Source organism: Anguilla rostrata, chromosome 16 (genome assembly GCF_018555375.3).
Source record: "Anguilla rostrata isolate EN2019 chromosome 16, ASM1855537v3, whole genome shotgun sequence".
Taxonomy (NCBI): domain Eukaryota; kingdom Metazoa; phylum Chordata; class Actinopteri; order Anguilliformes; family Anguillidae; genus Anguilla; species Anguilla rostrata.
In genome coordinates this window covers 12898841-12925974 of record NC_057948.1, presented here as the reverse complement: position 1 = coordinate 12925974, position 27134 = coordinate 12898841, and the positions used below count along the sequence as shown (strand labels likewise).

The 27134-nt window shown below is 45.1% G+C and overlaps 2 protein-coding genes across 2 annotated transcripts in view; one reads left to right on the top strand and one right to left on the bottom strand.

The window, feature by feature from the left end:
* Positions 1 to 21216, top strand: part of plin1 (perilipin 1) — a 30689-nt gene extending 9473 nt beyond the window's left edge. The window contains exons 7-9 of the mRNA XM_064312050.1: positions 5169 to 5309; positions 7291 to 7482; positions 19067 to 21216. Of these exons, the coding sequence (XP_064168120.1) occupies positions 5169 to 5309; positions 7291 to 7482; positions 19067 to 19255 (522 nt within the window). The 3' untranslated portion in view covers positions 19256 to 21216. The remainder of the gene's footprint in view (positions 1 to 5168; positions 5310 to 7290; positions 7483 to 19066) is intronic.
* Positions 21217 to 22993: 1777 nt separating this feature from the next.
* si:dkeyp-59c12.1 (Ras-related and estrogen-regulated growth inhibitor-like protein) lies at positions 22994 to 26544 on the bottom strand. The gene is made up of 4 exons (XM_064312055.1): positions 26334 to 26544; positions 26171 to 26224; positions 25942 to 26018; positions 22994 to 24860 (listed from the first exon to the last, which is right to left on the bottom strand). The coding sequence occupies exons 1-4, from the start codon at positions 26446 to 26448 to the stop codon at positions 24435 to 24437; spliced, it is 672 nt and encodes a 223-aa protein (XP_064168125.1). The 5' UTR covers positions 26449 to 26544; the 3' UTR covers positions 22994 to 24434.
* Positions 26545 to 27134: the final 590 nt, after the last annotated feature.

Sequence of the window (27134 nt, the reverse complement as noted above, 5' to 3'; positions counted from 1 at the left end):
TTTACATGTTGACTTGCAGCCACACGATTTGCTGTGTGAAAGAGCTTCCTGTTCGCATTAATGAGCAGGTATACCGAATAAAGTGGCTACTGAGTGCACAGTATATCTACATGTTGGGTACATCTAAAATCTGCTAGTTCCAAAGGAGCAGCGTAATGTAGAGAAAATAATAATACTTTCTTGTTCACAATAAAAGCACATTGTAATGCATTTCTTGACACTGGATGAATTTATTAATTTACAGTGCTGGCAGCAGTTTAAGTTGAGCTGGATTGTTCAGAGCCATCTTTGCATCTGCGGACTGCAGCTCATCATTCAGCGTTTCCTCACCAATGCGGAGTCTCGATGCTTTTATCTCATAGCAAGAGCCATCCCTGGCTTGCTTTGAACTCGTAGGTTGCCATGTGCATCCTTCTTGGTTAATAGCTTTTGGTTCATCCGTAATTGACATACACGGGCTACATTCTTTGACATGAACTAACCCTGCAATTTGTAATGTTTTCATTTTTGAGAATTCAAAACAGGTAGAATTTTTTGCTTTCTTTTGTCAGATATAGGCGTTTATTATGCCGTGTTTTATTTCAGAAAACCAACATTTTAAGAAAATGGTGTTATATTTCTACTCACAATATTTTGATGACTAATTAAAGGACTTATAGCTAAAAATGAGAGCCTAGAGTAATGCAAGTAACCATTAAACGATGCAAACTAAAATAAAAATGTTTAGTAATAATGTTTTATTTCAATGTTAATAACATTCCAGAGTTCTGAATAACCCCCATTCCCTGTAGGTTTGTATCTGAGCAGATTTACAGCGGACACAGAAGATTCTGTAGTTGAGGTTTGTAGATGTGACGGAGCTGCCTGTTCCCACAGCACCTGCAGTGTCTAGTGTATCTAGAGCTTGCAGTTGTAATGCTCAGACAGAGAGACTGTTATAATATGTGGTTGTATTTAATGTCTAATCGTTTTGAGCATTTAGATTACAGTTGCTTGTAAACTACAGCAATTATCTAATGTATGATATGTCAGTGTGCTGTATTGAAAGCACATCAGTTGTAATGCCAGTGCACATTACCTGAGACTGGCAAAAGCCACACCCACGTCTGGTTTTCTGTCCAAATGCAAATAATTTTGTTTGTTGAACAGAAGCCTGTGAATAAAGGTATAGATACAGATATTGTCATCTCTACACACCCCTAGGTGAGACTAATTTCAGGTCTTGTGGCTGGTGCAGTGTTTTGTTAGACCTGAGACGCCTCAAACAGAAGGTTGTTCTTTCGTTCCAGGTTTGAGCAGGTGTTTCTTTTCCGTGTTGTTTGTGACGCCATGTGCCGTCGAGGGTTTTGACGTGTACTTGCAACGTGCAAGCGCGTAACGAGTGCTGGCTATCTGCACTGTTTGTACCGTTTGTACTAGCTGTCCTACATTCCTGGCACATACAGTAAGCATCCATCTTGCGACCCAGAGGACTCTTAGGATCTGAGAGACAGACAGCGGCCCAGACGCATGAGGACGGTCTGTTCCCCTTGTCTCCTTGTCATTGTCAGTGAATCCGAGCAGACTGCTGCAGCTCGCGGCGTGAATAACCGATTATGTCAACAGAGCTAATCTGGGACGAATGCTCGTTCGTGTCTAGTCACTAATTATAGGGGAACAAATCGGTGGCACTAAGTGGCAACGTGGTGAATATTTCATACATTTTTCATTAGCGGGCTGGCAATGCCGAGAAATCAGAACATCGTGCGGGATGATTTCATCTTCCCGTCGCCTCTTCTGCACATTCAGTTATCCCGTGCGTTCTGTTGGGCTGACCTGCGGGGTAGGCTTGACTTCACATAGCTATGTCCTGTGCCCCTTGCTTGCTGAAATCTAAAAAATCGTGAGATTTCCCATGATCCTCATTGTTGTTGGCACCCAGGAGGTCAGTAATGTGGCGAAAACTATACTTGTGCCGGTTTTTACAATGTTGGACTGTATATTAGCAGGTTATACCTAGCAACACTCTTAGCTCCACATTATTTATGCATTTCTCTAAAAAAGGGAAATAAATCCCTGAATCTCTCAGACAATATACAGTTTATGTTTAGCCTGAGGGGGAAAAAATTACCTGGTGGAGTCCATTCTCACTCATGTGAGCGATTAGTTCACACCAAACTGAAGAGAAAAAGGACAGCAGGGTTGGACAGAAGAATTCATGCATGCACATCATGAAATCATCCTAAATATAAAACACACTCTAAATATAGCTTCTCTTGTCATCCATCAGTGTTGACTGATGATAAGCTGATTGCAAGTTTCATGCTTTCAACAGTGTGCTAATGTGGCAAGCAAACATACTGTGCTAACACTTGTGTTTCTGTCTGCAATAGATTTAACATCATTGCTCAACTTTCAAAGTGGCCAAAAAAATGAAAACATGTTATGCTGGCTAGCCAGCTAACCACCACTATGACGTATCATATGGTTGCTAGTTCAAACATGAATGTTAAGAATAATATTATGCTAGGCAAGTAAAAAGCATTCATGCTGAAAGGCTGTGGTCTAAGAGAGCTGTTGATGTGAGCTTGTCCTCCTGCTTGTAGCCTGTGATGCTAGGTTCTCAGGTTGGGATTGCCAAGCGATATGGTTCTGCTGTAGCTCCACTTGTGTTGGTACTGTCTCACTGTCAAGTGCAGCATAGTGGTGTCCTTCTGCAGTAACTCATCCTATCGGTTTTATAGAGATAAATTATTTAGCTGGTGAGTAGGGATACACCACTCTGCCGTGCTGTGTACATAATACAGCACAGCAGAGTGGTGTATCCCTACTCACCAGCTAAATTTGAGGTCCTAGTGCTTTCACAAGTAGGCACCAATCAAAATTTCTCTACTTCTTCCCCCTCCCATTTTCCTTTTTCCATTTTCCCAGAATGCAAGCCTTATCGTTCAGCAATGGGATGATTATGGGTTTCAGTTTGGAACTACCTATCTGGTCTGTCGGAATCCATTCACACGACACTTGGTGTGGAAACACTCCGTTCCGTATGACACTTGACGTTTCAAATGAAAATCATTGATGGATGCTCTCCATGTATTTTTTTTGCATGTATGTTATGCAACCCCTGAAGTATAGACAAATTCATGTGTAAATTATATGGTAAATGTGTATCCAGTTGCTTTGGTAGAATTACACTTCCGTGTAATTGTCAGTAGGAGGCGTCACACATAGCCGGTGGAATACTTCATCTGTTTGCTCTATGCATTTCTGAGAGTACGGCAGCACCCCGACTCAAATTATTCGCCCCTTGTCAAAGCCCCTTTTGCGTCACTGCACAGCATCAGACCTGTCCGGCTCAATGTAAACAAATGCAAACGCAGTCAAGCCGTGGGAGATCGAGCCTATACATTGATTGGATTTATTCTCTTAATAATTTCTCATAAACATTGTCAATGTAGTAGTCAAAATTATTGGCCTGTCTCCATGAAAAAAGAAGAAAAAAATAACGGTCGTGTCAAATTCCAGTGAAAAAGAATGATGTTAAGGTCATTTATGTTGGAGAGAGGTCAGCGTACATGCAGGTGAACGCTAAAGACCTTTCTCTGTCAGATTCTTAAAGAAAGTTCCAGCAGAGGCACTAGCATGAGGCACGAGCAATGAACGTGGCTACAATGCACATGAATTGCTTGTTTGTGTTTGTCAAAAATTCTCATCCCAAAACCATTTAGGCCAAAGAAATGGGCCTTAAAATAACTGTTTCTTTTCCTATTCAATTGCTCTCGTTCAGCGATTTATGTCTTCTGAAAATTTTTGTCACGCTAAAAAAAAAAAAAAACTCTGTCACGCTGTGACCATGAGCTCATCACATGCTCTTCTGTATTGTTATTTTTTTTTAATGTTCGCCGGCATTTTGCCGCATATGCACGCACAAAGAGGAAGAATGCTGCGTTTTGATGATGGGTCCTGTTCAGAGTTATTTCGAGGTGTGTAGATTACTCTGCGCTGTGAACAGCTTTAGCATTGTTCCAAAGAGGAGCACAAAACCTGCAGAAAAATGCTATGTGTGTGTATCTGTGTGCATCTGTGCATTTTCATGTGTGCCCATTCGTGTTTGTGTGCGATTTTGCAGTCGGTGTGCGTGTGTGTGTTCGTGTGTGTGTGTATGTGTTCCTTTCCTTGAAGCTGCCTGGATTCTGAAGAACTTGGCTCTGTATGGGCCTGGTCACCTTTTCACTCTTTCAATAGACCTGCGCATGGAGAAAGAGCTGTTACGTGAGCCTGCGTGGATAACTAGGTTACGTGGCACACTTTCTCTGTGGAACCACTCAATGGAAGCTGAAGAGGCGATCATTTACCTGCAAGTGTGCTAAGAGGCCAAGGGGGAGGAAGACTATGGTCCATTGTCTGTGGACAAAGACCTCTGATCTGGTTTATATAAGCCTGCAGTTATGTACCTGCGTGGTCCCCTGTCCTACATCTGATTCTGATTAATATCAAGGCCTGCCAGTTTGCCGATTTAGCTTACCCTTTGCAATTGGTGGCCCACTTCTGTTGAACACATTCAGATTACAAGTTTCTTTTATTACCTTGCTTGATTTATTTTATATTTTGTACAGTTGAATATTTGTTAGCTACAGCTTATGAACTAACTTAATTTTTTTTTTTTTACTTGGCACTCAGAGTAACATTACTTAGCAGACCATTGTGGGTCAAATGTGTTCAGTCTGCAGCTGAGTTTATGATCACTGAGCTGTCACCTGGGCAAACTTGGTTGGAGCAAGAGAGGAAACCCCTTCCCTAAAGGCAGTGAATGGACTGTGAAATGTGTTCATTAAATGTCTTTAATTGGCCCACCCCAGTTTGGACCATGCCAGTGCTGACTGTGGCTAGGAACCCTGCATAATCGCCTGTAGGGTTACTGAGGGAGGGAGGGATTCATCTGGTGGGATTGTCCTCTTCTTATTGCACACCTGCAATTCCACCGGCCAATCAGATGCCAAGCGTGCGAATTGACTGCCCGGTGCAGTCAGTGGACTGTGGATTGAAAATCAGATGCTGGCTGAGTGCTGTTTGGCTTGACCTGTGATGGGACTGGCCTGCAAATAGCATTTCTTTCTTGTACGATAGTAAAATGTTAATGAAAAATGGTAACTGAACGAATAAATGCTTTTCTGACTCTCTCCCCACAGACAGCCATTGCCGCAAAGAACCTGGAGATGGCGGGAGGCGTCGTCCTGGGGCTGCAGAGCACTGTGGAGGGGCTTTTTGGGGGCACAGACAAGCAGACTGAGAAGGAGAGGAGGAAGAAGAAGGAGGGGGAGGTGCTGAAGGTGCAGAGTTACGCAAAATCGCAGATTATTGTCTCTCTGTTCTTGGAGGTGAACCTGAGACGGTTCTGCTTTCCACTGACCCAGGATTAGCTGTTATTGGGGTTTCTCCACCTTCCACTGGCCTGGGGTCAGCTACATATTCGAGACCAGCCGGTAGTGTTTCCATTGCACACTTAGCAATAGTGTGCTCAAAAGTTATTGTTAGGATAGTAGGTTTGTCCAAGTCACATTATATATGCTTATCCTTTATCAAAAACCCCATAAATTAGTTTTCAATGCTTACTCCTTGATTGCATCATCAGTGGCTATGTGCTAGATTAGTGGCATGAGTTTTTCCTGACCCTGTCTCTAGACATACATTAGGCTGGTTATCCAGCAGGCATCACAATAGCCACCTCATTTGGATTCACGGGTCCTAATTGGGCTCTCCACCATGTAACTAATGAGGAGTAATAATTGCCAATGATTCCATCCAGTTACATCCCGCTCATAAAGCTGGATACAGTGAACCTAAGAATGGAGAGAATGGACACACCCTCAAAATATCTTGCGGCACCTCTGAACCCATGGTGGAACACATTTTGAAGATGGAATGTTTTTTTGTAATAGCAAAACTAGCAAGTTTTAATGTGCCCTTCTCATGGAAAAATACAGAGAAAATGGCTGTGATGTAGTGGGCCAAGCCCATGGCCAGCTCCGAAACATAAGTCCCTTTCAGCACCTGGACCTCAGGAACAAGGTTTATTAAATGTCTATCGCTGAGAAAAAGCCATTCAGATTCATTTTGCTCTCTCACCTGCCTCAGCATCTCAGGAGTGTGAAGTCTGGCCGCTGTGAACCCATGCCAGCCTTTTATTACCAATCTGCCTGCAGGCTGAACTTCATTAGCCGCATATTTTTTGCACATGGCTTGATGCAGAGTTTGGCTGGGCTATGAAGGTGGGATCTGTCATTTAATGCAGACCTGCTGCAGGGTGTTGATCGGCTACAGACTTACCTGAGGTTATTGTTGATTGGCTACAAACATACCTGAGCTTATTGTTGATTGGCTACAAACATACCTGAGCTTATTGTTGATTGGCCACAGACATACCTGAGCTTATGGCAACTTAACTGCCTGGTACATCCTGTCTCCCATGGTCAGCTGCCAGGGGCTTTGCCAGATGATTATTTGACTTTATTCATTAACCCTCAAAATGCACTGAGTGCATGTCTTAAGGGGTTTAGCCACAGGGGGCAGGGTTTATCATTTTTTCTATAAAAAGGTAGACTGGAAGAGTTCTCAATGTGACCTTGGGGTTGCTGTTTGCAGGGTTTAGAAAATGTGATTAAGCATACTTGCATTCAGGAGGCATTCCCCCGAGACTCCCCGCTGTTGAATGGCAATGGGGGATTTGATGTACAATCAAAGACACAGTAAGTGCTTGATTACGTAACTCTTCCAGATCCACTCACCCTGCACCCCTGGGGGCCTGGAAGGAAGCCAGATTGCTTTAGATAGGGTCAGATGTGCCGCCACTGGGAGGCGCACTGTCTAGTGAACATTAATGACTTGGAAATTGTCCCTGTGCATAGGATGTAGCTGTGCTCTCAGACTATGTTACTGTGTGAAAGATGTAAGTGTCAGAGAGTGTGTCTCTAGAGAGGCTGTTATTATGTAGGATCTGACTGTACTAAATGCTTTAGTGTGAAAGATGTAACTGGGGGATGTTACTGTGTAGGATGTTCGTATGAGGAATGTGATTGGTGGATGTCAGTTTGAATGATGTGACTGGAGGATGTTAGTATGAGGAATGTGATTGGTGGATGTTAGTGTGAATGATGTGACTGGAGCATGTTAGTGTGAATGATGTGACTGGAGCATGTTAGTGTGAATGATGTGACTGGAGCATGTTAGTGTGAATGATGTGACTGGAGCATGTTAGTGTGAATGATGTGACTGTGCGTAATGCTGTGCTGTGTCTCCTGTGCTTATATCCAGAGTGGGGGGTTGCGGGGTCTGGTCAGTGGGCTGGGGCAGCAGATGCAGAGTGCCTGTGTGTCGGTGGTGTCTGTCGTGAAGAACGCCCCCTCCGCCACCCTCGGCCGGGCTAAGGATGGCACCGGTGCCCTGCTGGAGACCCTGGGCATCGCCCGGCAGCACGTGCTGGAGACCGCCTCTCATTACGGCCTGGTGAGTCACCCCCCCACCCCACCCGCCACCCCCTTCCCGCTCCCTCGCTCCCCTCATCCGCCACCGCTCTTCTTCCCCGCTGATTCGATTGTGCGCTCCTCTGCATCGATCCGTCTGGAACCCTGTTCACATGCCCACCCCCCCGCCCCTCCCCTGCTCCCACGTGCACTAACCCCTCCCCCCCACCACCCTCCCTCAAACCTCCCCCCTCCTCCTCGTCTGTTGAATGAGTGCGTGCCCACCACTGAGTCATTAAGCGCCTGTGTTACTCTACATTACCGTCCTCATACTGCGTGCGAGGGTCACCGTCTCCAGGCAACCGCGCGCCGTGTAGCAATCAAGGGCCGCGGCAGAGCTGAGCCGTGAACATTTAACCTGTGGGTCACGGGTTCGAGTCCCAGGCCTGTTCTCACACCGTGTGCTTTGCCTCCCATTGCTACAATTAAGATTCAGCACATGTAATGCACGGGAGACCGTTCAGCGCTGTTCGCGTGCAAAGGCTAACGCCACTGCAGCTCTGGCAGCCGTTGGATCACACAGTGGTATGTGCTGGGGGGGGAGGGGGGTAGACAGAGAAGGGACATTCCCCGGTATTCGGGATGTGAATACTTTCAGCTGTGTCTTTATGCGTCCCCAGGAACGTGTCTACCCTGGACGGCACGGCAGGTGCTCTGTTTTTGCAATACCCCTGCTCTGCATAGCGCTGTTTGTACAGACGGCAGTTTATGAGCTGTGACAGGATCGCGTGTCGCTGGTACTTTATGAATTTCCGGTCCTGTCTCACCAGCGACGGCCACTTTAAACCACTCTGAAAGGCCTTCCCTGTGGCAACGTAAGAGGAATATTGGGGAATACACAGCGGCCATAGAGGCAAAATTCACAGTCAAAAGAGTCTGTTCCTCTCTCCTTCTCCTTCGTCTATCTGTACCTCTGAGAAATGAAAGAAGTTACAAGGCTGAGATTATTTATTTTCGTTGAATAAGGCAGATATTCCGGATATTTCCTTGTGTGTGAATTTAGAGGAACTGACTGGGAGAGGGAAAAAGTAGTATTTGTATTTGTCAGGTTGTCTTGAAAGAGTGCCTTGGAAATAGGTCAGAAAAATATTCTATGTTCTCCTTCAGTTGTGCCTCAAACCTTTTTTTAATGTGTGCTGACTAAGACCTACCAATGTTAGAATTATTGTTATTATTTAGCAGGTACTCTTATCCTGACTCATAAGTCAGTCCTGCATACTGTATTGGTGTATACAATTCTGTACCCATAAAACAGTAAAGCAGTAACAGTACAGTATGTTATGTTGTAACTGGTGTACAGCTATAGTATGCAACCATATATTTATTGCTGCGGGGAGAATAAAAGAAGGAAAAACTTTTCCAAGTTGGCAGGGCTTCAGTGCGATAAAAGGCCTTCAGAACATTCCTGATTTTGTATGGGTAGTTTCTTTTAGAGCAGCTCAGTGCAGCCACATCTGATCCAGCAAATACCGGCAGTGGTGCTACAGGTGAGTTAGCTCTCAATACACTCCGAAGTGTAAATCCACTCCCTGTGTGGAGCTTGACTTCTGTATTAAAATGCACCAAATTTTGGTCCATAGTGTTCTGCCATAGAAAGCTTGCGGGTCAGATCCTCCAGGAAGCACGTACTGTATGGTGCTAGCTTATGGTTTATTCAGTATTCGGAGAGAAATTCCGCTCGATAAACGTATACTCACCTGTAGCACCACTGCCACTATTCGCTGGTTCATTACATTTATTTGGCAGACGCTTTTATCCAAACGACGTGCGATAAGTGCATACCAAAGGTCATTGGAACAACTAATTGGTCATTGGTTCAGATGTGACTGCTCTGAGCACCTCAAAAGGAAACTACCATACCAAATGAGGAATGTTCTGAAGACCTTGCACTGAAGGCCGTGTGCTATAGACAAGTCTACAAAGCCTCAGGGCTCTGAACAGGAAAGCAGTGCCTGATCAGTAGGTCACAGCAGACCCTCTGCAGTAAGTGCCCAACAGAGAGTAGCCTTTTACACTTGATTAATCATAAAAGAAATCCCTCCTCTTGGTTCAGCTGAGGAACAGCAGTGCTTGCTTCTGATCATACTCCTTATGGACAGAATACCGCTCATGAATTGGACTCTGCCTTTAAACTGACCGGGTTCTATGTTATAACACCTCATTTGGCAGGAGTACACTGCCCATTTCTGTAGCCGCTGTAGCTGAGCAAACAGAATTGGCTATGTTAATTGGACGTGATTAAGCGCTGATTTAATGCGGAGAGACCCATAAGAGTAGAGCCAAAAACAATTTTCTGCAATAAATTGAGCGAAAATTATACTAAAGAAACTTGAAAGAAGTGTAAAACCACGTCTGAATGCTTTTTCTGGAACAAAGAATGTATTCCACTATGCTGAAACCTACACTATGAGGTCCATTCCATAAAAATAATATTTTTGAAAATAAGTTCACTGTGAGATGTTTTTGTCATCCAAAATTCTTATATTTTGTCAAAAGAATGAAAATACTTTTTTCCTGCCAGGAGGTTGTCTTGGTTACTGATTATAGCGTGTTATGAGGGCATTCCCCTGGACCACAGCTGTTCTTCAGCTCGACCGCAGATGTGCAAACCGTATTCAAACGTTCTTTTCGGTCCTGGCCAATCAAGCAGATTCTTCTCTCCTCATTCATTTAAGCATTCAGTGCGGTCAGGGTGAATCTTGCACATGGGCGCAGAGCTAGCAGGAGAGGCTCTCACAGCCGGTGGTGTTTAGCGGGTGGTGGGGGCCGGCTGATCCCAGAACAGTGAAGGCACGTGCGGTGGCGTGTTTTCCAGGCACATGTTTGACACAGGTGAGGTGTTAAAACCCACATGCCTTTATTGTATTTTATTGCACTTTATTGTGTGTGGTTTGGAACCTGGACCACTGTACAAGGACTGTGCTTCCCATTGTGGCTTTCTAGTGTTATTGTAATACCTGTTTTCTGGGGAGGGGGAATGGCTCCTATTCACATGCACTACACTGTAATAGAATTGAAATACTTCCTGCGGAAAGCTGATGGTCAACTGATATTGTACCCTGTTCCTTTCTTTCATTCTTTACGATTATATTTGAAACCTTAAATTCCTGGTGTATAAGAAAATGACATTAAAATTTAGTAGATTATTTTTATATTTTAGCTAAGCCACAGAAAAGCAGACCAAAATAATTCTCATCTATTTAGTGAATATCAACGCTGTCCCCCTACCAAATATCCTAGAGTGCTTATTTTTTAATTTAATTTAATTTTTTTGGAGGGGGGTGGGTTGGGAGACCGTAACACCTTCAGAGGCTAGAAGAGAGAAAGAGTCAGGCCAGGAGCAGGGAGAGGAAGAGTGAAACAGGACAAAGGAGTAGAGCCCTCTCTCTCTCTCTCTCTCTCTCTCTCCTCTCTCTCCACTGCCAGCGGGCCAGAAGAGCTCTGCAGGGGGTCCTTCTTGCTCCTCGGGGGACCTGCAGCCATGATGGAGGAGCCGTTAGAGGGGTGGACTTTTTCAGGACTAAACGCATTTCTTTTACTTTAATAAAAACGTCCACTCAGTCCAATTTTACAGTGTTCGCATTCCAGCCCCCCTGCCGACCGGGCTACATCGGTTATAGGAGGGTTTGAAAGCCAATTTCTAAAGGGGCGTGTTTTGTCTTAAGAGGGCTTTAGCAATCTTGCAGGGATGGGGGGGGGGAACTCCATTTTTATATGCATTGTTAGAAACTGTAATGACCAAAGCAGACTTTTACTTTTTTCACTGCATGTATTTAAAAGACTAGTATTTTAACCCCATAGTTGCATCTTTGTTGCCTATGCTGAATGTAATAGTAATTTATCATTTTGAAGGTCCGGGCTTTTGATTGCAAGTCCCCTCAGTCATAGCTCGATTTCCATTTCTCTCTTAATGTGGTTGTTTGTTTTTTTTGTTGATCAAATTGAGAGTATAAATTTGTTTTTACGTTTGGTTAAAGACATGCAAATTTCCAACACTGCAGCACCTGTCACGTTAAATATACTTATGCTGCATCCACTTGCATTATAAATGAAGGAACAGGAAGAGTTCCTGTAGACCTACAGTTTGTAGTGGCTATATTGCATCCAATAGGTCACACTGTTTTGCAGCAGACAGCTAGTCCCGATTGGAGAAGAAGCACAGCTCTCACTGACTTCAGCTTGGTACCCTGTGAGTGTCTGGCTTGTCATTGTAAGGAACGGATCTAAAATTTGAGTTGCCCTATACGTTACCCCCGATATGACGGGCCCATCCATGTCCCACTGCTGTTGGCTCAAAGGCATTGTTGACTAACGACGTAGACGTTGTTAGTCAACAACGGCGTTGGAGGGCCTGGCCTGATCTCGCATCTGGTGCCTTTACCGCCTCTGCCCCTCGGGAGCCTGCCAGAGTCTCACGCTCCTTGAAGGAAATGCGGTCTTCCTCTGTTTGTCAATCTTCATGTTTTTGTGTCTGTAAAGCCTGGGCCTGGACCTCAGCCTCTGGTTCCGTGTCTGTTACGTGGAAAATTACTGTAATGTAATCAGGGGGAGAGGTCACACTTGTTTATCCAAGGCGTTTTTCTCTCTCTCTTTCTCTCTCTCTCTCTCTCTCTCTCTTCCTCTCTCTGGTTGTCTTCCTTTTGTTTGGCTGCTTTATTGTGACTCTCTAGCAGAAAACTTTGGCGTAATCCTGTTGTTTCTGAGGTAACGAGATTAGGGCTCGCTGTATTCGATAAGGAAAAGGAAATGGGAGTGATGCGACTGTTTCAGTCACCTGGATCTTCGTTGGTAACGTGATGGCCAGGCTGTGCCTGGGGAGGAGGGAGAGGGGTGTTGTGATAAGAGGGTTAGGAGGTCTTTATTTGTGAGACCAATCTAAACTAAAATGGCTGAGAGGCTTAAAATGCACAAAATGGCAGTTATAAATGAGAGAATCAGCCCAGGAACTGAGCAAAATACAGAAACACAGAACATCATAGATTCTAGTCTACTGGTACAGTTCCATACAAACAAATGACTTTAAAACATATAGTAGTAATAGGTTCATATGAGATACATGTTTGCATATCAATAATGCATTATTACTAAATATCCACCATTTTACTACAGGGAAAACAAAAGTGCAGGGCAGAAAGTGCAGCTGATCTGGACCTTTCTGTCTTGCTCTCAACCCTGGTGTATGGAATTGTCACTTTGTACTGAACCTTAAATGAGACCAACAGCTTGCTGTTTGGTTAAGGAATTAAATATGTCTTACCATTCCAATGTGGGCTTTATGTACTTTGATGTATTGTTGTCCAAGCAGGGCTTGCACACTGATAATGCTGGTGAGAGGGTTTGATATTATTATTTTCAGGAAACAGGAGATGAATTGGAACTTGCTTGTTAAGACTGTTTCTTTTATAACAATTAGCACGTAACCTTACCCAGCCTCATGGGCGCTAGTAGTATAATGGGTACGGAACTTGTTCTATAACCTGAAGGCCACAGGTTCGAGGTATGACACTGCTGTTGTATAAGAGCTTCTGCTAAATGCCAGTAATGTTATGTAATGTTCACCTGCACAGAAGGACTTAATGTTTTCTTATCCATGTGATCATAATAGCCATTCTTACGGAATGCAGTTCTCGTACGGGGGAAAACCGATGGCGTCGTTCGAGGAACCTCGACCGAGCCAGTTCCACAGAATGTTTATCTTAACGGTAAGGGGCTGTTGTGAGGACTCGCATTCAGGCAAACAGATTATTCAATATCTTGCTCCACAGTGACTGGCGCGCATATTGCATTAGGGAGAAGCTGGTCTTGCGTAACGACGGGCACAGCTCCCTGCAAACAGCTCTCCTTAATGGATGGGTCTTTCTGCGGTGGGTGGCGTGTGCTCCACCGCTGGCCTCTGTGCGGCGGGGTAATGAGTGCTGATTGCGAGCCCGTCGGACGGGAGCCGCCGCCTCTTCAGAAGGGTAAATACGGGGCTTAAATGGCTATCTCCAGCGTTAGCGTGGGCCACGGTGCTGTCAGCGGGACAGCACGCAGGCTGCTGGGCCCAGGCCGCCTGCCCAGAACACTTCAAAGGGGACGTACGCCGCATGTGGTGCGCACCCCAAATATCCCGTCGCCACGCATTATTAAACAAAGTCTGTTCCGTCGGAGGAGGAACAGAGATAAATAAATGCTTTCGAAGGTCATTTGTTTTCTATATGCAATCTTTCGCCAATTCGCCAGTTGCATTAATAGGTTTTTTGAGTGAATGCCAGGGTTCTTATTTATTTTTTTATTTTTTCATTGAAATCATCTGTACCTGTGCAGTTACAAGGCTGTAGTATACACACACTTAATCCATTTTTCACTTACCTCATCTTAATGGATTTGTGATGCTCGTTTTCTTTGGAAAAGCGCAGGTCCAGGAGCCCTGTGTTCGATACGCTTCATTATTTCGATGGAAGCTCGCCCGCCTGCATGGGCCTTTGTGTGCTGGATGGACGTTTGTTTGTAAAAACGATCCCCGGCGCGTGGTGTGAGATTTACGCTGTGTGAGGTCATCTCGTGTTCACCCGGCCCTGTTCTTCTCCCCGTTCGTCGTCGCCGGCGATATTACAGTCGGGGAAAAGCTGTTCTGGTTAACGTGTGGGTTGAGCTGCCTCATCTCTGTCCTGCCTCGGACCACGCTGTCATCTTTGGAGGAGATGACAGCATTATGGTCTGTCTCTTGTGTGGTTTTAGTGTGCGTTTTAAGACTTCTTGGCAGCAGAGGAGAATTTATCTTGAAGCTGAGTTGTGGTACACAGTCAAGTTGAGTTTGACCAGATATGAGCTGGAGGCTTTTGTCTGCGGACTGTAAGCACCCGAGTGACAGGTGTGGGGGTCCCTAGTGAGCAATGAGAAATGGTCATCCAGGCTGAATGGCACCCAGGTTGACACGATGGCCAGTTACGCTCACCCTGTGGGGCCCCTACCCCCTGACTGCACTGGCACTGTTCTGATTTGATGTCCAGACCGTGACCCCTGTCGACAGTGCCTTAACAGGGTGAGCTTCCCAGCAGCGCACCCGCCCCGAATGATTTTGATCAATACTAGGGGATCAAAGATGCGGCAACATAGAAACCTTTTTTTCATTGCAGAACAGGTAATGCTGTAGTATTATATGCATTCAGATAAAGGAACCATCCACCCATAATGAGATCCATATTTGTGTTTGAGTTTCACAGCCACCTCTTCAAGGTTTTCATCTTTCCATTTGTCGATATTTCTTGAGTCATAACATTACATTACAGTCAGGATTGTTATCCAAGGTTTTCACATTTTTACATAGTATCCATGTATACAGCTGGATGTGCTGAAGTGGTTCAGGTTCAGTACTCTGCTCAAGGGCATAACTGCGTTTCCCTTGAATGCCTCTGCTCACGGTCAGGGGGTTCTTCGGTAACAAACAGATAAACAGACACGTTTCAGCCTGTTCCCCGAGGCCGAGAACGACTACATTAAACCCGTTTGCCCGTTCGAGAGAGAGCCCCGCGTCCCTCGCCGAATCCCATGAGCCAATCAGCCGGGGGCCCGGTCCCCGCCCGCCGCCCCGATCTCGTGCTTCCCCGAACCGACGGCGGGGCGCGCTTTCTGGTGCCGCGGCAAGGCGACGGGCCACCCGCCGGCTTTTCTGGGAAAAACATCGCGGTCTGATATTATAATTGCCGGCAAACTGGAGCGGCTCACGCATTTGGGGGTGAGGAACCGCGGGGTCCTTCGAGATGCTATCAGACGGTTACATCAGGCTTCAGACGCCAGCGGAGGCTCAGAGGTGGATAACATCCACGGAGTTAAAGCCCGGCCAGGCTGCTCGCATTAAGCACAGGCAATATTAAACTTTGGGAAGGGAGTATTGATCTGTTCTTCTATTCCCTGTCACTGCGCCACTTATAGTTTCTTGTGTTGCCGTTCTTTCGGTCCTTCATGTTGAGCATAAATGTTGTTTGTTATTTATGCGTGGGGCTACTCTGTAATCAATATACAACTCCAATTTATTCCCATCTTGTTATGTATTAAATGTTATGGAATAAGACCTTGTGGTAATATTTAACAACCCACTCCTTATCCCTGATCCTAACCTAAGCCCAGCTTCAGGTCTGTTCCTTACCATTAGTGGGTAAAGCAGTGACACATGTATGCGGTTGCATAGTACTGACACACATCTACTGTAGTTACGCAGTCACATAACTACTTAATGTTACTGTAGGTCTGACCCCTGAACAGAATAGAGTTAAGAAATCAGGCATTTCCTGGGCAGAGATTGGACCGCTGTAACTCCCTCCTTGCTGGCCTCCCTGCCTCTGCCATTTACCCTCTGCAACTCATCCAGAATGCTGCTGCTCTTCTGGTCTACAGTGTCCTCAAACTCAGCCATGTCACTCCCCTTCTCATCTCCATCCACTAGCTATCTATGTATCTGCTTGCATCAAATTCAAAGCCATAGTTCTAGCATATCGGGCAAACAGCTTTGTTATGTCTTCAAAAAAATAATCAGACCCTACACACCTTCCAGACCTCTTCTATCTCTCGTCTCCTCTCCAGACCCATCGCTATAGATAAGACTCTATGCTTAGTCATTCTGTAACGTAATGAGTTCCAGTTACCTGAACTTGGAAAGTATATAGATTGAAAATAACAGTTACAAGGAAATGATTATGATCAGCATTATGCACCACTGTGGTGCAGAGTTCTAGGAACTGGGCTTGTAATTCCAAGGTTGAGCTCAAATCCTACGTGGGGTACTGAAGTTGTGCCCTCAAGCATGAATTACTTCATAATAACATACAGCTGTCAGTAGCATCTGCCATCAGCGCATAGACTACAGTACAACTTTTCAAACCGAAGCTCAACAGGTTTTTGCCAACATCAATGAGGATTGGAAATGTATTGTTTATTTTTTTTTCCCAATGCCGTGATGTCTTATGTAGTCATTTTTGTTTTCGTTGTGCGTATGTCAGAGTAATGAACTACGCTCTGCATTTTTAGTGCTTGTATTGTACGTTTTTTGTGGACACCGATACCACAATCAAAGTTCCTGAATTTCCTTTAGGAACACAAAGCTATTCTATTCTATTTTGTTCTATTCATGTTAAATAATCTGTTTGTCAGTGTAAAAGCAGTGTCTGCTGTAAGGTACAGTAAAGAGCTGCAGATGTCCAAGCATGTGTTTTAGTGGTGGTATGCATTATCACCCACACGTTGGTCTTTCCCAATGTCGGTGGTTAACAGGGTGTTCGGTTCCAGCGTACGCAACCCGCTCAGCATTGCACGTTATGTAAGGACTGTTTTTAGCGCCAAACAGCTACAGTTAAGCTTTTTGAGCCACAAAAACAAACTGTAACTCGAGTCGAAACCTGAGCGTGTTTACGCCTGTTAAGCCCAGTTATAATCAGGCTGCGTGAGTATGGTGAAGAAGAGCAATTGGGGGATTAGGGTGGGGGGATTGGGTCTGGTCCCGCCCCTGGGCAGGGCGCTGGAGAATCGGGCCGTGCACTGGGATCTGAACCCGTCCCGCGCCCTGTGGCTGCAATCTCCCCTGCCCTCAGATGCACCTGGACTGTGACACGCCTGCACACAGCAGGCCGAAATCGCCTACTGTAAATGTGTGTGTTTGGAACTAAATTACAGTTAATGGGCCTCACTCATGAAACATGCATATGATCGTATTCGATCATTAAACTCTGTGTAAGAATGTTTCCACAAACATTTTGGCATTCATCTTTTTTTTTTTTCTTATCTATATTTGTTCCTGGCAGCTAATCTCATGAACAGGATTGCGCATAATTTGCAGTCAGCATTCATCATCTTGAACACCTGGGATATGCACAAAAACAAAGGTCTGCAAATGTGTTATGAATTGAATCCCATATTGGTTTTTCATAGGAACATTTTTAAGAACAAAAGTAAGATGATTTAAGAAAAGGTTTGTGAATGAGGCCCAATATTTGCTTATTTCTAGCCCTATGTCTTACATTTTTATCAATTTTAACAGTGTTTTTATAAATTAACTTTATACAGTTTGAACAAATGTAACAAAATGTAGTAATAATAATGATAATAATAATAATAATAATGCTTTGTATGTTGTCTTTATAACTCTTGTCTTTAGTTTCCTGTTCTTTGAATGAATAAGTAAGAGACAAAGCTGAAAAAATGTGCCATGTTCCATGACAATGCTGCTGCTTTTAAAGGATGAAAATGGCCTCCGTTAAACCACAGAGATCCATAAAGAGGGATACTTTGCAGCTCGTGCTCACTGCAGTTAAGCTGACAAAGGCTATCAATTAGGGAGGTCTGCAAGCAGACTGGAGGTCATTCAGAAGGCAGGCTTGGCACGGGCTTCAGCCGCAAGTCTCCCCGGAAAATCGAAGCGGTTATAGAATTTCAAAGGGAAAGAGAAATACAATATACTTCTGTTTACGGGCTGAACCCTGAAGATTACTCGTGGCTCAAAATAATCTCGGTCCTTATTGGCAGGTCTTATTGTAAACATTGCCCTCCTCCCGAACTTATTCTGTAATATTGTCTCTCTCTCGCTCTCTTTCTGTGTTTTTCTCGCTGATTTTTTTGCTACGAGAACAGTGAGGTTTCTTTGATGTTCTTAAGTACAGAGCGGAAACTGTCCAGTCGGTAAGGTTTGTCATGTCCTGCTGTGCTGCAGGGGTTGTTTAATGCAGCGGGCCAGCGGGAGGTCATGGGATCTGACAAAGAGCTACGGAAGGTCCAAATCGGCCAGCCGCCCCCCCCCCCCCTTCCCCCCACCCCTCAAATCGTTCACTAACCCTTAATAATCCTCTCATTTGGAATCTCAAATATTCGCACCGGTTGCCAGGTTCGACGTCTTTGCCCACCTGGGTGATCTCGCTGCGACACCTGGGTGGATTGGGGCCCAAACCCCTTTCTCAGGTGGGGGAGGGTCCGTGAAATCCTTTCTTTTTTTTTTTTTTGCGGTCTCTGTCTCCTAGCTGCAGATTGGAATTCAGCTCCTTGCTGGAACATTTTCTGAAGGTTCCCTGCCAGGATTACTATTCCAGAAAGAAGAAGCTGACAGCAGACTGTCTTGTCAAGATACTGCAGTCATGGAAGAGCATTATGATCTAGAAGGCCTGCTGATAAAAATCAATGGGCGCTTTGCTCTAACTTTGAAACGAAGCGAAGGGAATGCATCTGGACACAGTATATTCTTTGGCTATGGAATATTCCGCGTTACACAACTAGCATTTCTCATGCTTAAACCTGTAGCTCACCCAGCATTGTGTGACTCATTCTTCCCGGTCTTTAAGACGTCATTGCAGGTGATTGTGTTTACTGTCAGACTGTAGAAATGTGAGGTCAGAGAATTGATAGCCCCCAGGCTCAATTACATCAACCCCCCTCCCAGACTCTGGCAATTGAGAAGGCAAGACGAGATAGAAGACCAAAACAAGGGTATTATTCCTGAACTTAGGATATGAGCTTTGTGAGATATGGGGAGTCAGTAGTGGTCGGATGGAACCTGTAAAGTGAAGCGTGTAATGGTTTGTTTTGTCTTTTTGTTGATGACACAGCTTCCTGGGTCGTCCCCTGAGGGCGGAGCCAATGGTGCCTGCACCGCCATCAAGGAAGAGGAGGAGGAAGAGGAAGCACTGAATCCATCTGAGAACAGTGAGAGGGATCAGAGCCCGACCCCCGCTGACTCTGGGATTTCCCAGACCTCAGACGTGGCCCAGAGTCTGCAGCAGAAGGTTCTGGAATGAATCCCGATCCGGCAGAGGGCCCGGCAGAAGGGCCCCAAGCAGGCGTCACTGTCGTCATGAGCTGTGCACTGTCGTCATAAGGTCCCGCACCCCCACCAAAAAAACAAATACGGCAAACCCACCCCATGCCCCCCCCCCTTCTCTCACTCTTCTCTACACGTGCACACCAGCCCCAGCCAATAAACACTGAGTTTATGCACCTGTCATCTTTTTTGAGAGAGTATTCATCCTATTCACTTTTGAGTGGCAAAACCTTTATATTCTGGCTCCGTCACAATCAGCAAACCCACCCATCCTCCACCCACCCCCCTCCCTTCCAAACTTTTTAGCTGCTGCCATCTTGCCAATGGTTCCTGCTGATGTATCTATGTTAGCAAACGGAGGAAAAACTGCATCTATGTTTGAGCCTCTCACTTAATTTTCTGAAAAGGACTATATCTCCTTCATATTGCCATATAATTCTTGTGGATGTTTTTTTGCTGTCAATGCAGCATGCTAAAAGAGATTTATGAATGTTGAAAAACATGACAGCGAGCTTTATGTTGGAAGGGATCTGTGTATACGCGGTGGCAGTAAACCTTAGGGGAAGGCCAGCTTCTGTGGCCTATGACTGATCTGTGTATACGTCCTGTGCTGCCACTGCTACTGTGTGTTCCAGCTTTGTTTTGAACAGTGAGCGTCTGAAGGACTCCAATCCTAAGAGGTGAGGAGAGGAGGGAGAAAAATGTGATGGGTAAAGCAAAGTATGAAAGAAAAGCAGGAAAACTATTTAGAAGACTTCTTACAACAGTAACTTTAGACGTCCCTTTTCGGTCAGTCCAAAATGCCTTCAGTCTCACCCTGAGAGGATTCATATGGAAGGTTCCATCAAGGAGAAGGAAGGTTCATGTTATGGCCAATCTGCAACAAACTGGGATTATGACAATATCAGTTCAGACAAAAACGTTAGCTGCAGAGAGGCAGTTGTATCTAAGAAAGCACTCGTAGTGTTTGATGGTTTAGTTCACTAATTTCACTTTACAACATTTTTCCTGAAGTATGAAAATGCTGTCATGGTTTGCATAGGAATGATTTTACCAAATTCACTTTAAAACTATGGCTGACAGTCGGCTTTCACATGATTTCATCACTGTGTGTGATGCTTATGAACAGGAATAGTGAAGTTTTATGGAAGCATGTGAAGTCCTGTTCACCCTGCTTCTGTGTCTGGGTAATCAATGTCATTTAAATAGATTGATTCACTCCAAACAAATGCACGCACACTCTTAGCTAATCCTCTGTCTGCACATGCTTCTCTAGTTATTATACAAGAGAAAAAGTTTGTGTCTTGGAAAATATCTCTTGCTCAATTGTCTTTATGAGATTTCCCCCCTAGTCCTCTTTCAGGAAAGACTTTTTAAAATTTTGCATTTTAAACACAGCATGTACACAGGAGCCCCCCCTCCCACCTCCACCCCCCAACGAGAAATGTTCTTCTTTTCTCCTCGATCTCTTTATTCTTTTGCCCTGTTGATATCATCAAAGGAAACTCAGCAAAAACCACAAGAACATTCCGTTTGAATCAGGAAGGGTTCCAGCGTCGGACCCGTGAAATCTTCCTTGTGGGAGTTGGAAGTGTACAGCCCTGATGAAATCAAGACATGGATGTGTTCTGCAGTGCTCACTGCGTATTGATTTTTCATTTTAAGTCCCTGCGCTGCCTTTTAAGTCCAGAAACCAAATTTTGTACGTAGTAAGATATATCCAGCAAACAGATCTGAATTATGCTATATTTAGAAAATAATTCTTAGAACTGCATGTTGAATCTATTAATAATTTAGGAAATGAGACATGTTTTCTTTGGTATTGGCTGGATTCTGTCTGCAAACATTGAATTATGTGGTTTGCATATTTTCTGTGTTTACTTTCCTTATTACAGTCTCAGCATGGCAACGTAAATACAATAAAAGAATATAATTGCATTTACATTGTCCCTTTAACGCAATTCAGAGGGATCAAAGGGAGGCGGTGGTGGGTGGGGGGGTGGTCTCACCTTAGCCAAGACCAAAATAACTTCATCTACATTTCCATTGTTTATACACATTTCAGCTATAAGATAGCCTACTTCCCTCCTTTGCTGTCCCCACAGGGCTGGTGTGTTCTCCATATACAGATAGTCCTTTCATCTTCAGCGTTATTATTGGGCCTGCGCTGTCTCACGGTCACCTTTTAAAAAGTCCCCGGTTCGCATCCGCTCTGTTTTCAGTCTTCAGACTAAACTATACTGCGCGGAGAAGAAAGCAAAATGGCGTTTACGCTACGAACCTGAGCTGTAAACCGGCTTTAATGCCGAAGTCTGTTTTCTGTCGCTCGCTCCGTTGCCGTGGCGCTTCATCTGCGGTTCTGGAAGCCTCCGCGGTCTCATTGTTACTGTATGTCCCGCTCTCTGCTGGAAAAACAATCCTCGCTCCAAGGACGGAATTAGAGGATCCCTGGAGCGGCATGGCTTCAGATGATTAATACTGATGGTATTTTATTTATTTTTTGCCGGGAACACAGCACCTCTTGTTCCCGCCGTCTCCGTGCTACACTCATTACTCCAAGCTGGGAGAGATGCAGGCGTTCGCTAAACCTCCCAAACGAAGTCAAAATGCATCAGCGACGCGGGGAAAGGTGTCCACAGGGATGCAGGGCCATGCACCTGGCTGATAAACGAAGCACATTAACCACTATGGGTGCAATGTATTAGGAAGAGGTACGGTATGTACCCACAGAAAACCTATTACTCTAAGGCAGGGGTCTGCAACCTGACCCTGAAGAGCCACAGGGTCTGCAGTTAGTGAGCAACCAATTCAGACCTGAGAAATCAGGTAATGCAAGTTAACGGTGAAAGTAACTTCATTAATTGATTGTTTATTAAGTGCCTCTGTGTCTATGGGAGTTTCCATCTTAGAGCAGTGCTGCCCTTTAAGAAAGGCACTCCCAGAGAGGTTCACTGATAAAGTTCTCATTTCAGCTTTTCATTTATTCTTTAAAGATGGGAGGAATCTCTCTGAATAAATCGTTCTAAAGGCCCAAAACTTTTCTTGATTGTAAAACTGTGATAACCAACAGCCCTGGCTTTGTAGTGTATGAGACAAGTGCTTGCTTTATTGGCGTGTATTTTTGCTCTATTTCCCGTAGTGTGTTTTTGAACTGTAAAATGGGTGGGCCTGTACAGTAGGGGTCAGTCAGCCCAATTATGAGAAAAATTAGCAATCAAAGAGCCAAGAAAGAAGACAACGAAACCACAGCCGCCAGGGTCTGACAGCACAGATCACATACCATTCCCACCATTTTCAGTCCTTTGGCCTCATTGCATGAAGACGATTGACCCATCTGAGGCTGTCCAAATGCAAAATGAGGAACTTTCCCATGCTCTCTCTGTCCCCTGTGACCGAGTGTATGCACCTGCACGCATCATGCTGCCCTGGTGTCACAGTCTGCGTGCACCAACCATGGCGGTAGAATATCCAGGTTCAGAAAATGTCTGCCCCAGGATTTTGTTCCAATTGCCTGGGTTTGCTAATTAGCACAATTCTTCCGCCAGGAGGTGGGACTAATTAGTGAAATCAGCTGGCTGAGTTTGTGGGTGGAAGAAACACGTGACTTTTACTTCCTGGCCCCAGGATTAGACTGACTGTGTACTGCTGTGACAGTGACACACTAGAATTAATACATAGCACCACTCCCAAATAATGCAAAATAGGTACAAAACGCTTTACTCCACACTGATTTATTCAATGACATGACATTTTAAATTCAAATATCACCAATATTTACATTTAGTATAGTTCAGTATGTACAAATACATCAGGTTTATAGACATTCATATGCTTTAGTAAGCTGGCCTTCACCCTATCACAACAGTGACAAATAAGGATGGCAAAACGGTAACAAAATTGTTTTCAGAATTTTCACGTATCTAAAGTTTACAAAGATGTCAGAGCTGCATGGTGTACTAATCTTGCGAGTAATTATTTTTACGGCAAGCTCTTTCGACAGTCAGTTTTCACGCTACTGGGAACCACGACAAAGAAAAACAACCGACAGGAAGTCTTTTGTGCGGCGTACGGATCCTGAGTGCTGTTAAACTGAAGGAGACAGACGCGGCGAGATGCAGGGTTTTATTCTGACAGGTAGCAGGAGCCTCGACGGCACCTGAAAGCTATATAAAGAGCGAGTGCGTCAGAGGGCTGGGAGGCAGCCCGCGCCTGAAGTGAGAAACGGTGCCGTCGCTAGTCAGACACGTGCCTCCGCGTCTTCGCCGCCTCACCGTGCGTGGGGGCGGGGGCACGTGGAGGATCGCGGCCGCGCTCCCAACAGGCGGCCTTTATTCGGGCCTCCTCCAACCCTGCGGCTCGAGGGAGGTCATTCGTCGACGTCCGTGGAACATTCTGAATCCGTATTTTGACAGCTTACTGATGGCCAAATCAAATCAAATCAAATCACTGAGTCCAAAAACCATATCAAAATGGCGTGTTCGTCCTCTCCTTGGATTTTGCTGGCTTGGGTGGTGTCCAGAATGTTCGGTAGGCTACACAGCCACAGTGGAGCAGCTTTATGAACATCATACAGGTTTATGTTTAGTTTGCTGTCAGCAGGCATTTAGCCACGTAGGGGACTACAAAACAGAGCAGAAGAGAACACGCTGTACAGGTTGTTGTCATAGCGCCGTCCGTTCGTAATACACAGAGCACAGAAGCCGATAGCATGGCGGCAGCTTAATTGGTTCCCTATGAATAACTTAAAAGAAAAACGTCTCCTTTTCGCCTTTTTACAGCTTAAGCAACCAGAGTTCTGTTAATCGACAGTTGCCATGACGGTAAAACCGAACACCGGGGGGGAGGGAGAGTATTCTTCGTCCCCCCCCCACCTAGGCCTTTCTCCCGGCTCGCGGAAGTGGCCGCGCCCTCCTCCCTCCTCTCGTAAGGTTTCCGTTTCCGTCTCCGGCGACGAAACCGAGGGAGCCTGGCGGCGCTCCAAAGCGAGAGCGAGAGCGGCTTCAAGGGGCCGATCGGCTGGAGCGGGCCAGACCGGGTCCCGCGCCTACACGTGCGCGACCGTGTGTGTTTACGTGTGCGTGCGTGTATGTGTGTGTGTGCGGGTCTTCCCCCTTCTTCTTCTTCTTCTGCTCCTCCTGGCGGGTGCGGCCGGCCCCTCACAGCGAGTCGGTTCGCTTGCGGGTGAAGACGGCCGACATGCTCTTCACGATGCCCTTGATGCCCGCCGGCTTCTTGGCGGCCGACCGGGCCTCCCGGATTCGGTCGGCCAGGCCGTGGAACACCATCAGCACTCCGTGGTAGTTCTCGGCCGCCGACACCTCGTAGAACTGGCAGTCCGTGGTGAGCGCCAGCAGCCGGCCCTCCTCGCTGGTCACCGTCCGCCGGTGGTGCAGGTCGCGCTTGTTGCCCACGATGACGATGGGCGTCCTCTCCGCGCCGGCGCAGTCCCGGGCGGCCCTGACGCGCTGGACCAGCTTGGCCACGGCGTTGAAGCTGGCCCGGTCGCAGATGCTGTACACCAGGACGAAGCCGTCGGCCCACTGCGTCTGCTTCTCCTGCGCCGAGCTCTCGCTGAGCCGCTCCTGCGATGTGAGGAAAACACGGAGGACAACGTTAACTGCTGCGGTCATCAGAGCAGTTATCAGCGCTGCAGTCATCACGGCAAGATGAGCTGCTCAAAACCACTTTCTGCTGGGGAGAACCAGGTAAGCTAGACAGCCCATCTCTCCCCACACGATGCTTTAATGAATGCATGCATGCATTAATTTGTTTCCCTGTCCTTAATTATGAGCTTGATTGTGTAACCTATCAGTCTCAATAACTCACAGAACCACCAGACAATATTTCATTTGAAAATGAACATCACCCTCATGTCAGAAACAGAGTATGCATATAAGCAGAATGACAAAATGCAACAGGGCTGAACCTTTTCCATCAATGAAAAGTAAATATCAGGTGTTGAGGGGTTTTTCTTTGTACTGATTGAACTTTGGACTCTCTAATTACTGTATTCTTTTTCAAGTTGAAAAGATTAGCCGAGTCCTGTGGCCCAGAGAATGGATGTCACTAATGATGCGAGCCAACTCGTGGCTGTAGGTTTATAGATCTGTAATCAGTGAGGTTAACACAGCAGTATTATTTTGCACCCAAGACAAACGGGAACCTGGTGGCAGTACAGGCAGCATTTCGGCAGTCTGGATAAACAATGGCAGCATTAAACTGTTTACGCACTCACCTGGTTCTATCGCAAATATGATTTTGCTTAAGTGCTCTAATGGTAAAATGCCAGATATTCTGACTTCTCTGCCAGAATAAATACAAACTGCCGCCACGAAAAACAACCGGACGAAAGAAAATACTCTCAGTTCGGCGTTTATGGTCATAAAAGCCACGGTAAAAACGACAACTGAAAAGGCAACATCCTTCTGGCTAGTTTTCCTCAGTGTTTGTTTTAAATGTAGACTTTTGAACCACAGAGTGAAGATAACTGCACGTTATTTTCCTGTGTAGCAGAATATATATTTTTATTCCTTAGACATATTTATTAATACATAATGAAAGGCAGTACTATGAGTATTGATTACGCACTGCTTCAGGGAGGAAATAAACACAGTAACGGCTGTTAATATTTAAAACTAAATGTAGATGTAGATGCTACTTCACCTGCGAATACGGGGAGTCCCAGATACCAAAGGCAATCTCCTTTCCGTCCACAATAACATTATGACTGTAGATGGATTCTGTATAGAAAATCAGAAGTAAAAAAAATTAGTTGGAAAAAGCATAATTCGCTTGAGCCATGTAAGTATTGTTCATATAAGCTTTTTGACGGTCCAGGACTGTCACAGAGTATTTTAAACGGTGCACTCAATTATAATGACAAAAAACTCACCGATATCTCCGTATTCTCCGATAAATCTCCTGGTCAGGAAACGGACCGTAAGCGCTGAAAAGAACACCAACACCATCAGATTCATCATCATCATCATCATTCTCAAAAGAGTAAAACAAATATGAAATCATTATAAATTATAATAAAAAATAATCAGTCTTACCAGATTTCCCAACGTTATCTGTGCCCAACATAACTATATTTACATCCATCTTCAAAGCATTAGGTCCAGTCATTGCTGTTGTAAATTCGGCAGGGTTCGAAAACTTCAGTACCATTTGCAAAGCCCACTAGAATCAAACACACCCGCTCAGGCAAACAAGCGCAATGATAACGGCCGCTCAAATGGAGTGTGTAAGAACTCTTGGGGTCGTTCCATTATTTTCAGGAGGGGTGGGGTGTTTCAAATAGAAATGAGTTCAAAAAGATTTTGATGAACAAGCTGATCGCATAAGTGATGCTTTTGAATAAAACGAATTATGACCGAAGTACAGCATTTATTTATTGTCAGAATGTCTGTTTTCTATTTTTCAATGACACTTGAATATATTTAAATGGTATCTTCCAAATGCATGTAAACAATCTTACCATGCATGCGCTTGGCAGACTTGTCTGGAAGCGCGGTGGGCATGTAGAGATTTCTCCTCTGGTATACCAATTAGTGTAACTATAGCCTACTGGCTGCACGTGATATGACAACATACGTTGTTCGTGGGAGGTGGTAGCACGTTTGTGGCAACCCTCCACAGGGATTCACAACTGCAGTGATGTCCGTATTATGAATAAACACATATTTTGGCTCCACGTTTTCTATATATTTTTATTTTTCAACAGAATTGGAGCTATAAAATGAGGTATGGGTGACAAATTAAAGAAAAAACCTGAATAAATGAGTGGAGAAGCATAACGAATGAAGATGCTTTAATACAGGTGTACTGCGTGATATAATTAAACAATTAACGTC